Source organism: Primulina huaijiensis, chromosome 6 (assembly GCF_012295235.1).
Source record: "Primulina huaijiensis isolate GDHJ02 chromosome 6, ASM1229523v2, whole genome shotgun sequence".
In the NCBI taxonomy this organism is placed as follows: Eukaryota; Viridiplantae; Streptophyta; class Magnoliopsida; order Lamiales; family Gesneriaceae; genus Primulina; species Primulina huaijiensis.
In genome coordinates, this window is record NC_133311.1 from 15650459 (window position 1) to 15665301 (window position 14843).

At 34.0% G+C, this 14843-nt stretch overlaps 2 protein-coding genes across 3 annotated transcripts; one reads left to right on the forward strand and one right to left on the reverse strand.

Moving 5' to 3' along the window:
* Positions 1-2446: 2446 nt before the first annotated feature.
* LOC140979327 (uncharacterized) lies at positions 2447-4112 on the forward strand. Its single transcript, XM_073444679.1, has one exon. It carries the CDS (start codon positions 2520-2522, stop codon positions 3900-3902), a length of 1383 nt encoding a protein of 460 aa, XP_073300780.1. The 5' UTR covers positions 2447-2519; the 3' UTR covers positions 3903-4112.
* Positions 4113-5295: 1183 nt separating this feature from the next.
* LOC140978635 (rab GTPase-activating protein 22-like) lies at positions 5296-12234 on the reverse strand. 2 transcript variants are annotated; one of them, XM_073443829.1, is made up of 12 exons: positions 12075-12234; positions 11597-11693; positions 10632-10727; positions 10297-10400; positions 9896-10107; positions 9033-9155; positions 8864-8952; positions 7556-7661; positions 6477-6574; positions 5978-6241; positions 5804-5887; positions 5296-5691 (listed from the first exon to the last, which is right to left on the reverse strand). In XM_073443829.1, exons 2-12 carry the CDS (start codon positions 11690-11692, stop codon positions 5668-5670), a joined length of 1296 nt encoding a protein of 431 aa, XP_073299930.1. In that variant the 5' UTR covers position 11693; positions 12075-12234; the 3' UTR covers positions 5296-5667. The 2 variants fall into 2 exon arrangements, with proteins under 2 accessions (XP_073299930.1, XP_073299929.1); XM_073443828.1 differs by lacking the exon at positions 12075-12234 and adding an exon at positions 11797-11948.
* Positions 12235-14843: the final 2609 nt, after the last annotated feature.

Here is a 14843-nt window from a genome sequence, read left to right on the forward strand (position 1 = left end):
TTAACTGATTTTTTTTTAAAAAAAAGACTTAAAATCAAGATACATACAAAATAAACTTGTAAATGAAAGCTAAACATTAACTCATGAGTAGGTATTCTATGAAACAGTCTCATATATTTATCTCGTTGAATATAATCGACTTAGTTTACACTTACGTTGAAAAGTAATAATTTTGACGTAAAGTTTAATAATTTTCAGTCAAATCATCATGTACTACATAATATATTTTTCACTTGAATCAGTGTATATTACATAATATTTCTTCATAACATAACTAAAAAAATGATATTTTTGTTATAAAAAAATAATACTTTTGATATAAAAAATAATATTTTTCGTAGATAGAATACTTTCCATTCAAATCAGCATATGCTGCACAATATATCTTCGTTATATAACTAAAAAAACTGATACTTTTGCAAAGAAAAAATAATATTTTGAACATAAAAAATAAAGTTATATTTTCTATAAGTAAGTCAAGTCGGTCAGATATCCAAGATATAAACCCAAATCGATATGATAAAGAAATGCAAGTCCATCTAAAAAATCGATAACTTCGACTAATTTATATTTTGAAGAAATAATCGAAAATCAAATCGCATCAATTTAAATAAAAATTTAGAAAAGTCAAAATCTATAGATTAACCAAATATCGGTCATTTTGATTTAACCAAAATTCAGTTGATCCGGGCGTACCAACACAAATTTGGGTTGAAAGGGAGGTAAATGGGTAAAAAACCCAGAGTTTAAAACGGGTCCGAAAAAGGACAAGGGGCCCACGGGACAGCGAGGATCTGCGGAATGAGAGACTGGAAATGGAATTCGCATGCACTGTTCCATGATCCTCCGTACACCCCTGAGCCTGGCCACTCAAGATCCGCCACGTGGAAGAATACAGTTATCAGTCGCTTTCACAGTCGTGAATAGGGACAAAAGAACAGGATCGCCGCGACATGTCGGTGGCTGCCGCTGTGTCACTGTCAGCTCCGCCGCTGCGCTTGCCGCATGTCTACGGTATGTGCCACTGCTTCCTTCTCTTTATTTTTACTGGAAAAGTGAATCCGTTGATTTTATTGTTATTAAATGCAGAAAGAATTATCCACAAAGTTTAATCGGAAAAATAAATTGTTTTGAGAAATATTAATAATATGTTTTTATAAAAATAAATATTTTAAAAGTTTTTTATGAATAAATATTTTTCCCATTATCACCAATTCATCTGAATCTCAACATTAATTCACATGTATTTTTTTCACATTTTCACCAATTCATCTAAGTTCCAGAAGACAAAAACGTTCATTCATCTTTCAGGCAAAAACTTGTGTGAGATGGTTTCACGGGTCGTATTTTGTGAGACGAATATCTTATTTGCGTTATCCATGAAAAGTATTAATTTTTATGCTAAGAGTATTACTTTTTATTGTGAATATCGGTAGGGTTAATCCGTCTCACAGATAAAAATTCGTGAGACCATCTCACAAGAGACATACTCCATCTTTCAAGTGAAATATGAGAATATAATTTATACAAAATGTTATACAGAAAGAAATGAACTCATGCATCATGAAATGTCAATCTACGTCAGTTTATTTCATTTTCTATTTTGGAGCATAACAGACAATATAAACAAATTCGAAACTAATATTTATGAAATTTAATTTTCAGAGGAAAAATTTATTTTATTCAAATTGAAAACAAGAAAGAAATATTCTTTTAAAATCTCGTGATATAACAATAGTTAACATATGAATGTACCTTTTAACAATATTCATAAAATAAATAGTTCCACATTAATATTAACAAATAAATTTAAAATTTTCAGATTTTCTAATTATCTTTAGCATCTGAAATTGAATGTTCATTTCTCTCATATAACAAACAAAGAAGTTTGTTTTGAATGATACAAAACTGTAAAGACAACTTTGCCCTTATTAAGAAATTATTTTCACAAAAATGGGAAAATTTTTTTAGCAATATTGTCGTGTGAAACATGGAAATCGCAATATTAGATTAGAAAATTTAAGTTCACCTTCCAAACCGTAAAGACAATTTTGCCCTTGTTATTCATCCAAACCCCCTCCCAAGTCCCAACAAACATAACTTTACAAATAAGCCAAATGGTCCAATATCATAAGCAAACAACAATTAGGTCACAATTGTACATTCAATGATTCGCAATGGATTTGACAGAAATTTCCTTTTAAAATCTTCATTTTCATATTTCAAGATATANCTTGCTGCACACCTATGTGAGCACCGATGAGATGTCGCTCACCCATTGGATACATAATTTTTTTATATTTCATCGCATCCAATGAGTGAGTAACACTTCATTGGTGCTCACATAGGTCTGTAAGGTAGGTGTGCAGCATATATATATTATATATATATCTAACCCCCCCACCCCCACCCCCACTCCCACTCCCACTCCCACCCCTCTCCCTCTCTCTCAATATAAATTCTCTCTACGTTGCTAACCATATTCTTTGAACAGCACTCCAAGCTTTTTGATTCCTCCAATGGCACAAGTTACCCTCACTTCCCCGCTGCTCTTCTTGCTCGCATCGGTCTCCTTCATGCTCCTTTCAGTAACTTCACAGCCACCGCTCGGCGCGGCGGAGCAAGAAGCGGTGTACCGAGTTCTTGAATCCATCAATTCGGGTATTCCCTGGCGCACGCTTTTCCCAGATGACATGTGCTCCTCCGCCCCACACGGAATCGTCTGCGACTACTTCTACGACACCTCCGCCGTCACGGCCCATGTGACGGAGCTGAGCTTTGGATACGTCTCCGACTATTCTCCCAACCCTCCTTGCGGTTCCTACTCCACCTTCCAGCCTTCTCTTTTAACCCCGATCCTTCACCTCAAGAAGCTCTTCTTCTATAAATGCTTCACCGAAAAAGAAATTCCATTTCCGGATTTCTCACCATTGTTATCTTCCTCTCAAGCTTCCTCTTTAGAGGAGCTGGTTTTTGTCGAAAACCCAGGTTTATCCGGGTCTCTGGATGGCAGGATCGGTAATTTCAGCGGTTTGAGGAGGTTGGTTTTGACAGGAACAAGTGTTTCAGGCGAAATCCCACGAGGGTTTGGCGAGTTGATAAATATGGAACAGCTCACGCTTTCGAGGAACAAGTTTGAAGGTAAGATTTCTGCGAATATTTTTCAGAACTTGCAGAAACTGAGGGTTCTTGATTTGAGTGAAAACGGGTTCAAAGGAAGCGTGCCAGAATCCATTGGAAACTTGACTGATTTGTTGAAGCTTGATTTAAGCTACAACGAGTTTTCAGGAAGAATCCCAGAAATGTTCAAGAACTTGAACAGTTTGGAGTTTCTTGATCTGAGTTTCAATCGTTTTGGCAACTTCGGAGTGCCACTGTTCTTGTCCAAGCTGACAAGCTTGAAGGAAGTGTATTTGAGTGGGAACTTTCTTGGAGGGCAGATTCCGGAGAAATGGGGAAATTTTGGGGGCATTCTTGGGATTGGGCTATCGGGGGTAGGACTTTTTGGGAATATCCCAAAATCAATGGGGGTGACTCTGAAAAAAGTGTGCTATTTAGGGCTTGATAACAATATGCTTGAAGGGATAGTGCCTGAGGAATTTGGGGCTTTGGAATTTGTTACAGAGTTGAATTTGGAGAACAATAACTTGACTGGAAGGGTTCCATTTTCTGCTGACCTTGTGTCCAAACTTGGGAAAAAGTTGAAGTTGGAGGGCAATTCGGACCTTTGTATTGACGAGGGATTGAGGTCTGCTAAGTTCAGTGGTGTGCTGGGGCATCTGAAAGTGTGCAGACAGCCAAATATTCCCCAAACTGCCCTTCTCTTTGACAATTTTTATCCAAGGAGACATAGCTCTTATGCCTTGATATCCCTAGGGTTTGTGTTTTCTTGTTTTTGGTAGGGGGAAAAAACAAGGGTTGGGGTAGAAATCTGTACAAATTTGCCTACAACAAATTGAATTTTGAATAGGAAATCTTGTTAGATTCAAGTGTTACAAATGTTGGGGGAGAAGGGAAATTATGTAGTTAGAGATCTATTTATGGTACTTCATGTTCAATTTTCTTCATAGCCATCCATTTCTTGCATCATGCTACTTATTATTATTGTAAAGCAAATAACTTGAAATCAAAACACTGGCAATAATTTGGCAATCTTGGATAGAATCTTGGTTTTTTGGGACAGCCCTTATGATGGCATGCATGGAAAATAGTTATTGCTAGTGCCTAATAATCCAGCTATTTATGGATTGAAGGGGACTTGACATATTCATCTTTACATCAATCTGTCCTTGAAATCCTGATGCCATAACAAATAATGGTGACAAAGTGTTGACATAAAATAAATAAAATGCATGCCCAAAAAGATAATTGATCCGGGATATTTATACCTTGTAATTTCAAGAAAATGGTATATAATGCATGACAAGTTCAATACATACAAAAATGGTAGAAATATACGTAAGATCGAGGCTATTATTGAAGGAACTCTGCCAAAAAATAAAGGTGTGACGTTGGAGATGACCCTACAGTTGTATTCCTATATATGTGTACTACATGTTTGGTACTCTGAATTCCATGCCAGCCCTTTTACAAGCTCATCTTATTATATGACAACAAAATTCCAAATATACCAAATCATTGTTGGTTCCGAGACACGACACGAGTTTTGGTTTAATCAAACATACACTTAGATACATCGGTTTAGAGATAACTGTATATCGATAAGAGAATGACTAAAAGAAAAATCATTCACTTAATTGATGATCTTTACAAAGAAAATGATATACTGTATCTGAGTGATTTTCATTCAATTCAGGTAGGGTTATGTAGAAACATGCGAACCTCATCACCCCAAGTGATTTGGGACATTTGGAACCTGCATAAGGGAAATCTAGTACTTGGAGACTTTGAAGATTAATGCGAATCTTATTCTTATCATGTTCATGTTTTGAGGCACACTATACTCCTATACTTCACTGAGAATGATAATTTTGGTGGAGGGACAAATTGGATCCCAAAACTAATAAGAAACCCACATTAACTCATGTAGAACCCTTGATATCAGATGGTCTATGCCACACCTAGTGTAGCCGTATCTATTTGGCATAGAAACCGCGTAACATGTCCATCATGCCACAAAAACTGTCCCAAGGACAAAGTTATATCATTACATGTGCTCTAGTACATCAGTTTACATAAGATTTGGATTGACTATAACGGTGGTTTGAATTTAAGAGGCGACAACAACGACTAAATTGATCATGATTAGTTTGGCATAATATTCAACAAACACAGAGCAGTAACGGGTAATTTACCACACGATCAGGAAATTTTACAATAGAAGAAACCAAAGCATTCGCCAAACCTGAACCAATTGCCCGGTTTGGCTAATATAAATAATTCCTATCCCAAAACAATTCCCTCGCCATTGATGTGAGGGAAGTGAATATTAACGGTACGCAAATAAAAATATCAGGGAATTTGAGCTTCTTTTCTTTACAGTGAAGAACTCATAACCAGAATCTTATGTACAACTATTTGTAAAGAGTGAACCAGCGCAATGAGCGATTACCTGAAGCGCTTGAAAGAATAGGGATATTATTGAATAAAATGATAAAATCCGAAACGACAAGTTTGTTGATTCAATGACTTGGTTCCATGCTGCCACTACGGATAGTAAGATTTCTTGGCCTGCATTTAACAGCGAAAAATAAGAAATCTAGGAAAATATATTAAAGGTATATATGCTGGATATTAGCAGGTAGACAATATGGAGATGATGTTGCAAGAAAATATAGTTTGCCTTTCTCAAATACTTCTTGTGAATTTTCAGTGCCGCGTTCAATGACTTTTTAGCATCCAAATTTCCAGTGATTTCACCCAAAATCTGTAATGGTATCACAAAAATTCATATTGGCAGATATTAAAAGAGGCTGATTAAATAAATTAAAGTGAATACTATAAGTAGAAGAAGTACCTGAGCGACATCATCCATGCCTTGAGCCTCTTTAAGAAGTTGTTTATGTTTTGTTTCAAGTACACTAGCAGCTAGGAAAACAGCGAGAGCGCCCCTCTGGTCCGTCAATCCTGTTTTCACGTTCTTCTTCTCGAATTTTCCACACTGCTTCAGCAGCTTGTTATCTGCTTTAATTTCTTCGGTTTGATGAGCTTGAGAAGAAATTAAGTCACTTGACTCGTATGATGAATATATGCTTGGATTGTATTCCATGGCCCACATGACCTGAATTACAAATTTTTCGCCACAATCAGAAATTCATACGACAGAATATCCCACACAAGTAGAGGTAAAAAGGGCCGATGAGCCTAACGAAAACAAAATGAATAATGAATACGACAAAATCTAGTTTGGTACCCAAACTCTGGGTAGTAAAACAATGAAAAAACGAGTAAGAATCAGTGATTTCTGTAGGTTTGATGAAGTATTTGAACAAAAGAAGGTGTGTGACTTTGTTTACCTCCCAGAGATACAGGCCATCAATAAATGAAAACTCTCTGCGAAAAAGAACCATGAGCATACGAATTGCAAATAAGTACTCCCCACCATCCAGCTCCTCTGTCAAAGAAAAATGTGGCATAAGATCAGAGAAGTTGAATGTGTGCTTTGAGAGAGAGAGGCCAGAGACTAGTTCTAGATTATATCTTGCAGATTCTTAGTTCACGTTTCAAAGGAGTTTTTTGCACCAAAACCCCCTCTGAAGTGTCGGAAATGCATATTTCACCCTCATGAAAATTAAATAGACGTCCAAGCCCTTGACTTTTATAAAAATTACACGATCTACCCTTGCTAACGTGTTTTTTCGAAAACACATCCGTGCTGCGGCTAAGAAACCAATGTGAAGCCCAACATTGAGTAGAAATTTCCACTTACATGAAACCATGGTTTCTTGCTCGAAGATTCCACGGTTTCTTTGCTCAACCTTGTTGTGTGGATTTATAAAACTATATTCCGAAGGAGATATTATGTGGATCTGAAAATTATTATAGATCAATAAAAGATTATTTTTGTACATTTGAAATAATATTATTCGAAAATTGGTTTTTTAGCTACAACATGGACGCATGTTTAAAAAATCGTGCTAGCATGGCTAAATCATTGCAATTTTAATAAAAAAAATCAAGGAATGAACGCCTATTTAATTTTTTCATGAAGGTGAAGTATACATTTTCAATATTTCACATGAGGTTTTGGTACAAAAAACTCTATTCCAAAGTCTGTATCTTTTGTAGCATCTTTGTTCCCCAATCTGAGAGAGGGAATAATCATGAGGATATATCTTAATTCTTAAGAAAGGGATTCAGGAAGATAAACATCAGACTGGAAATGTTAACGGGATGAAATTGAAACACATAATAAAACTAGAAGGCAATATTAAAGGCTATATCCAATAAGTATTGTTAATGGTGGCAAATAAGAAGCTTGTAAAGTACTTGATATGAGGTGATTAACAATATTTTACCAGTGCCATTTCGGAAGAGATGAAAAAGTTAAAGGTGGAGCTTCAGAAAGAACTTCTAACAACAAAACCAGACTTACCAAGGTGCTGATGGAGCTTCGGGTCAATAGCTTTAATAATTTGTCCAAGAGTACTTAGTTGGGATTGCACCCCCATGGAACTTGTAGTGCAACGGAAGTTTTCCCTCTTTAAAAACATGATGGAAAACGTGTTTTAAAAGCAAGAGAGATATAATTATTAATCTAGATTTATTAAAACAAATAAAGAAAACAGATTTTTATAGATAAATGACTGAGAGCATTAAGTAAAATTTAGCAGCAATCCATAGGACAGTAAAACAGTCCAGCTGATTCTAGGTAGGCACTCCCAAAATAGGAATTGTTTGGCGTGGAGCTGTGATCCATGGAAAAAACATGCCGGGGATTTATGAATTTCCACAGCCAAGTCTCATAATAGCACTTGAATCAAAGCAAGACCACAAGTTAAATAAATACTCTCAAATATCTATAATTTTGAAGGAATAAAAAACATAGCGCAAATGAACAAGCCTAGACCTATAAAAAATGAAAGCCTCTAGCCTCTGTAGAATGCTCTAAAGGAACTCCATGTTCTCACAAGCTAAATAAATACTCACAAATATCTATAATTTTGAAGGAATAAAAAACATAGCCCAAATGAACAAGCCTAGACCTATAACAAATGAAAGCCTCTAGCCACGGTAGAATGCTCTAAAGGAACTCCATGTTCTCTTTTTATCTACTGGCTTATGTGAGACAATAACTTTCCTAAACCGTAAAAGTTATTTATTAGTAAGGGACCTGTAACTCGAGAACTGAGAAGTCATTCCTCTCACATGGTTATCCCACTTATTAGCTTACCATGTACAGAAAGGAAGAGATGGCTTTTACTTCATACTGGGGGTTTAAAAACAGTGAATTGCCAACCCAGCCAGTTTACGTCCTAATCGTGTTCTTGGTTATCGTCACTAAATGAGCTAAGCTATTTTTAGATGAGGAAGAATACACCTGCGAATATTCATATCGTATAGAATCAAGATCCTAATCCCAGTGTATCACAGGGCAAAAACAGAAAACAGTGCTAATGCTCTAGATATCATTGCTTTTCTAACATCTACCCAAATGCTATGTATTTTGCATGACCAATAAAGCAGAAGTCAATTAAAAAATTAACAGTAGCAGATTAACAAAAATCTAGTCAACTTCGATCCGATCAGAAGGATGAAGACACAGTTCCATGATTACTATCATCTTAATATAAATTGATATTCATCAATTAATATGAGACCAGACTTTATGGTAAATCATTTGAAATTATATCAGATTCAATATAATATAAATGAGAACATTTCTAAGACTAAGGGAGTCTACCATCCTACGCATTGCACGCTCGAAGCACCAGAAGGCATCCGCTTCATCTTCGAGAAGAATAACCATCGGAGAGCATATATCATTCATTCCTGATCAAGGGAATAAAATAAATAAAATAACGGCTAGATAGTTGATGCTTCAATAACAGTTGTGGTACATGAAATATCACCTTGAACATATCCAATATCTTTATCCAGCCAAGAATAGACAGCAAGTATATCCCAGAGCTTTGCCCGATTAGTTTCATTCTCATAAAAAACAAGAGCACGATCTGTCCGCACAACATCCAAACCTAGAGCATAATTTATGTTAGACTTGAGAATCAGAAATAAATAGGCATACTTTAAAATCATTTTTGACAAAAACTTCAGATGGGCAGGGAAGAAAGTGGGAATTCCGAATTCTACATGATAATAAGGGAGTAGAGTAGAGGCGCATGTCTGCACCAAGACCATCACTATTTGTGGCTAAAATGTGCATATATTGTATGGGTGCATAGGCTGCCTTTTGTGTCAATCTTTCACTTTCAATATCCTCTCTTCATTACCTTTGAAGGATTATTGTCATTACGCTCCATACATGCAGTTAAAGTATGGAAGTTTGGGAACCAGACCAAGAACCATAGTTGTTCAACATTAGCCTACCACGTGATACCTATAAGGTTAGTCACTTCTTCTAAAAGCTTAAATGGTTTAGTGCCCATTGTTCAACAATATTCTGACGTAAATGTATAAAATCCCAACCATATGGTTCAATCATCTAGAGATCCTCGTGTCAATATAGACCTTATTTTTGGCCAGTCGTCACAGAAACTCATTTATAACACCACATTGCTGTAGGCAACACAATACTGCAACTAATTTTTTCCATCAGAGCATGCAGATCACAACATATAAGTGCTTCAATTCTTTGTAAAAGATAACTGAATATGCATGAGAATGTCGGAAAAATGGTCGACACAACACGAGACCATATAAAAATAAGCTTCAGCAAAAACTAAATGTGTCAATTAAGCTATGTCTAAATACAGACCGATTTGAGGTAATCCAAGCTTCCACTGGATCATGCTTTGATCTAAAGAGCCACCATTTGACAGAGAACCGTTGTCTTGGTCGTTAATGCTAACTGAAGGATCTTGTATTTGGTGGCCATCATCATTAATTATAGGCGTTGTGAGAAGATTTCCGCTGCCGATTACAGGCACCAGCTGTTGGCATTCGGATTTCCAAGCCGCATACTGTTCCCTGAGAGTATAAACAGATACAACTGATGTTTGAATTCACTGAAGATGAATTCTCCAGAGAAATTGGTTCTACTTTTATAATGTAGGATAGACAGAAAAGGAATTTTGGATGTGATGTAGATCAATTCAACTCAGTCAATTATATGCAGCTGTTCTAGAACTAAGTCATAAAACAAATTGACTTTCATACCTTCTCTGTTGTCGGACAACATTTCTGGCATCCAATGTGCTGTTAGGATCAAAACAACCCAACAAGAACTCCCAGACTTCTCCTTTAATCAACGGATGAATGCCCTAACCAAAAAAGGAAAAACAAAATCAGCAATTCCTAGTTGTGCAACATGCCAACAATTGTATAAAAATATTATCTTTGTTGCCTTTTGGTTTAGGCCATGAAAATATGCAGGAGTGAATTCTGAATTCAACTTGATATAAGTTATTCGGAAATGCCAGTTAATTGCCAAGAAGGCATCCAAAACTTACAATGAGCAATAACAAGGTATAGCCACACAAAATTCAACTTACCCCTCTTTGAATTCTTCTAAGGACACCTGCTATATCCAAATGACCATCTTGAGAAAATGCTGCATTCCATCTTCTTGGACCGAGAGTCTTGCCTACCTGTAAATATGGCATGAGAGAAGGGTATAAAAAAGTGTGGTCCCCATAAATGGATAATATTAGGAAAAAATAAGTCATATCATCATATAATATAACGAAATGAAATAGACAGGTATGCTTACCATGCCCCCGACAAGGATGAACAAGAAATAAAGAATCTGAGCATTCATACGTGAATCATTACATATTTTGTGGATTGTTATATAATGTTGAACCCATCGACCAGTAATTTTCTAATGTTTGGTAGTTTGGCTTTTAATGCATATGATAGTGTGTGCACCTCTAATTAAAGAGCATAATGAGTATTTTCTATTTATATGCTGGGTTTAAACAAAAAATACAATATATCTACAGTGGTTATGATCTCCCCGTCATATGTAATCATCATTTATTGATTCTGGGAACAAAAAAAATAATTAAAGGATTCTCATTAGAAAATTTGTTGACTCAGAAGACCAACTGCATGACCCTTAGATACCATGAATTACTGAAGACTTGGGTATGGTTCCACAAATTACATTTCTTATAAGATTTTACAAATGATTTTGGATAGGTGAATATGACCATAACAACGACAAAATATCAAATTTGAAATTTAGGAGACATTCATATTCTCAAACAGATCATGTATTATGATATCGTCCATCACAAGCCATGAAGTAAACTGTATTCCTTAATTACCACGACAAAGCTAATATAAATTGAACTATATGAGAAAAAAGAAGAAGAAGCTACACTAAAAACATAAAGAACTAAAACATCTTCCTACATCCAGCACAAAGAGATCATATCCAATGTCCGACACAGGTTGCTCAATTACTAATCAAATTACAAAAATGTGGAAATCCAAGCATAACATTTGTCCATACCCGCGCCTTAAATTTGGTCCGGGGAGCATCAGCTTGACATTCAGGTCTAATAGGATAGTATGCATCCAGCTCCTCAACAGCTGAGCTAAAAAACATCCTGCCACAAACAACGAGCATCCAAAATTACAAGCAATCACTCGCACACATTGTTGAAATCAAGAAACATGAAAACGAAACAAAAAGAATCAACCAGTGCCTACCCATCTTTCTTGCACATAATGCACATGGAGTTCCCCATGTATTTCACAATTTACTTATAATAGACTCAAGAAATTCAACACTCTGCACAACCCACAATCAGATAGATATTATTCAATGATGACCTCGTTTGGTAACTTAATAAATTGGGATCCAGCACAATTTCTTGAATGGAAACAAAAATTTCCTCCCCCAAATTTATGACAAAATCGTGCCACGCACGTCAGATCATGGTAAAATAGACACTGAAATCGTACGCATTTAAATTTAAAAATCGAACCTTTTAACTCGCCTTCAAGAATATCACGGAAAATTTTCACAAAGAAAAATTCGCCGATGCCGATTCTGCGACAATGTTTTGGAAAATATTAGTAATTACATGCTGACCAATAAAGATTGTCAAATGGGAATGGTAATAAGAGATTGTTAGATTCTCTCTTGCCAAAAAATATTTTTTTCTAAATATTTTAAAACTATACATTTTTATGGGTCAATGGTTTCAAACATAAATTTAGTGAAATATTATACTAAAAGTTTTTTTAATTTTCTGGCTAAGATTATAAACACCTTAATATATACTACCAAACTATATGAGATCTTTTGTTTTCTATACAGTTTTCTGGTATAAAATTTTACTGTTTGAATCGATAAATTTGATCAGAAGAAAGAAATTTGATTTGAGAATGATATAATGAATGTATTTCGAATTATAATTGTTTGGATGTATCTGAAATCCACTTGAATTTTTTTCATCCGAACAAACTGAAAATAATGAAATGGTGAATTTGGAATGCAGCATTTCGATTCATCAAATGAAACACAGTCTAAAAGAATTCATATGAAGAAAAATAAATTATTTGGTACCTTTATAATATATATCTGAAGAAAAATTGGATCATTTTTACTATTTTTAAAATATTATTTTAATATTTCTAAATGACATAAATATCCACGTACAATTGTGTGACAATGGTGTGAGGCAGTTAGTGTGATAAAATTGATAATTTCATATTTTGTTGATTTCAGTTTTGATAACTTTATTTTATGATTCTAAGTAGTGAGATGATATTGCATAAATGATGTTGAAAAGTTAATTTTTTAATAATTTATATATAAATAAAATAAATTATAAACGAATAAAAACAATTAAAATTTCACGTATCGATTTGACCCCATAAGCAAGACCAATAAATAAAATTTTAAAAATTACAACTAATTAAAAAATTGAACGGAATAAAAAAAATTAAAATTTAAAAAATTACACGTAACTTAAAATAACAAAATGAAATTGAACATAATTATAACTAATTAAAGATACATATAAATAAAATTTAAAATCTTACATGCAATTCTTTTTAAAAATTCAGATTTTCAAATATTTTAAAAAATTTAAAATCTGATCGTTGATTTGCAATAGACAGATCATCTCAACTATTTTTTAAAATTTCATTTATTTATTTTTATTTTTTAAACAATCACATTGATTTCATTATATATATTAGTTATTCTGCACAAGCGGTGTGTGAAGCACTTTTATGAAAATGTTTACGCAGTTATGACACGTCTATGTTTATGTATGTTCAGCTGTTATTTCGTACACGTTACTTTCAAATGCATGTGATTTTATTAAGTACTATTTGCTTTTTATGGTTTATGCGTGTTGAGTCTTTAGGCTCACAAGACTTGATCGATGCGCATTTTGATGCTTTTGAAGAGATAGAAGGTGCTGACCAGTGAGCTTGCTCAGACTGTTTGCAGTGCAAACCCGATGACCGCTATTGTTATGAAATGATTTTATGCACGTTAAACTTTTTACTCTGATTTTTATTTATTCAAAATTTTGTTGGCAAACAAGTATTTTCAAATGTCCGTTTTGGATAACATTTTTACAGTAGTGATTAATGATATTTTTTATATCATGGAAATATTTTGTATTTGGATTATTTTCAAAAATTTAGTCGATCGTTTTATTTAAATTCAGAAGGCAGTTGTTTACTATTTAAATAAAAAATTTATTTTTCACAAATTTTAAAGTAGTATTAGTTATATTATTATGAGACGTTAAAGGTAGAATCATTATTTTATATATATAACGTCATATTAATTATTTACCATTTTCATTTATCCTCTCTTATCTTCATATTATGTGTAGAATATATGTCAAGAGGTTTTGATAAAAGTGTTTAGTGTTGGAAGATTATGCAGCTTTAGCCCATAAGGCATGATGCGATACACAAATTTTGATTGAATTATTTTTTGCAATGGCATGTATAAAGGATTTTAAGAAGCTCCTATTTTTTCTCGCAACCTTATTAATAACATAAAAACTTCTACAAGACTATCTAATTTCACGAAGAATATTTGAAAAGAATAAGACGTTCTTGTCAAGAGAAGAATGATATCACATTGAACATTGTTACCACAATAACATATTCAATGTCGTGAAAGATTTTTCATTGATCAAATTGATTAACATATTATTGAACAAAGAATGAAGCTCTTAACTCTCAACTTAGCTTTGAATCCTATTGGTGGTTTCAAATCTTTCAGCATTGATAATATTTACTCTTTCTAAAAAATTCTGTCATAAGAGATTTTACTTGAACTCAGTTAGATGTTTTGAGAAGACAATTGGAGCATTATGAGTATGCATTTTCCCGTCAATCAAATTTTCAGAATGTTGATTTTTTTCCTCAGTTATGTCAACTATTAGTTGAAACTAGAAGATCAGATAACTTTTTTTTGGTTGATAGATTGATCTTTTTAGTGTTGACACTTCCAGTTTCAGCACCAACCACATATAGAACATTTTCGGTAAGGAATCTTATGAAGATAACATTTCGTAATAAGATAGACAATGATTTTCTTTCAAATTATTTGATTGTTTATATTGAGAGAGAGTTTTCTGATTTGATAAATGTCGAATTCGTAATATATGAGTTTGATAAGAAATATGGCAAAGTAAAACATAATATCAATGAATTTGATTGCTTGTATTTCTAGTCAAGGGCACAATTATAAATATTCATCATAGTGGGAATAGAACATA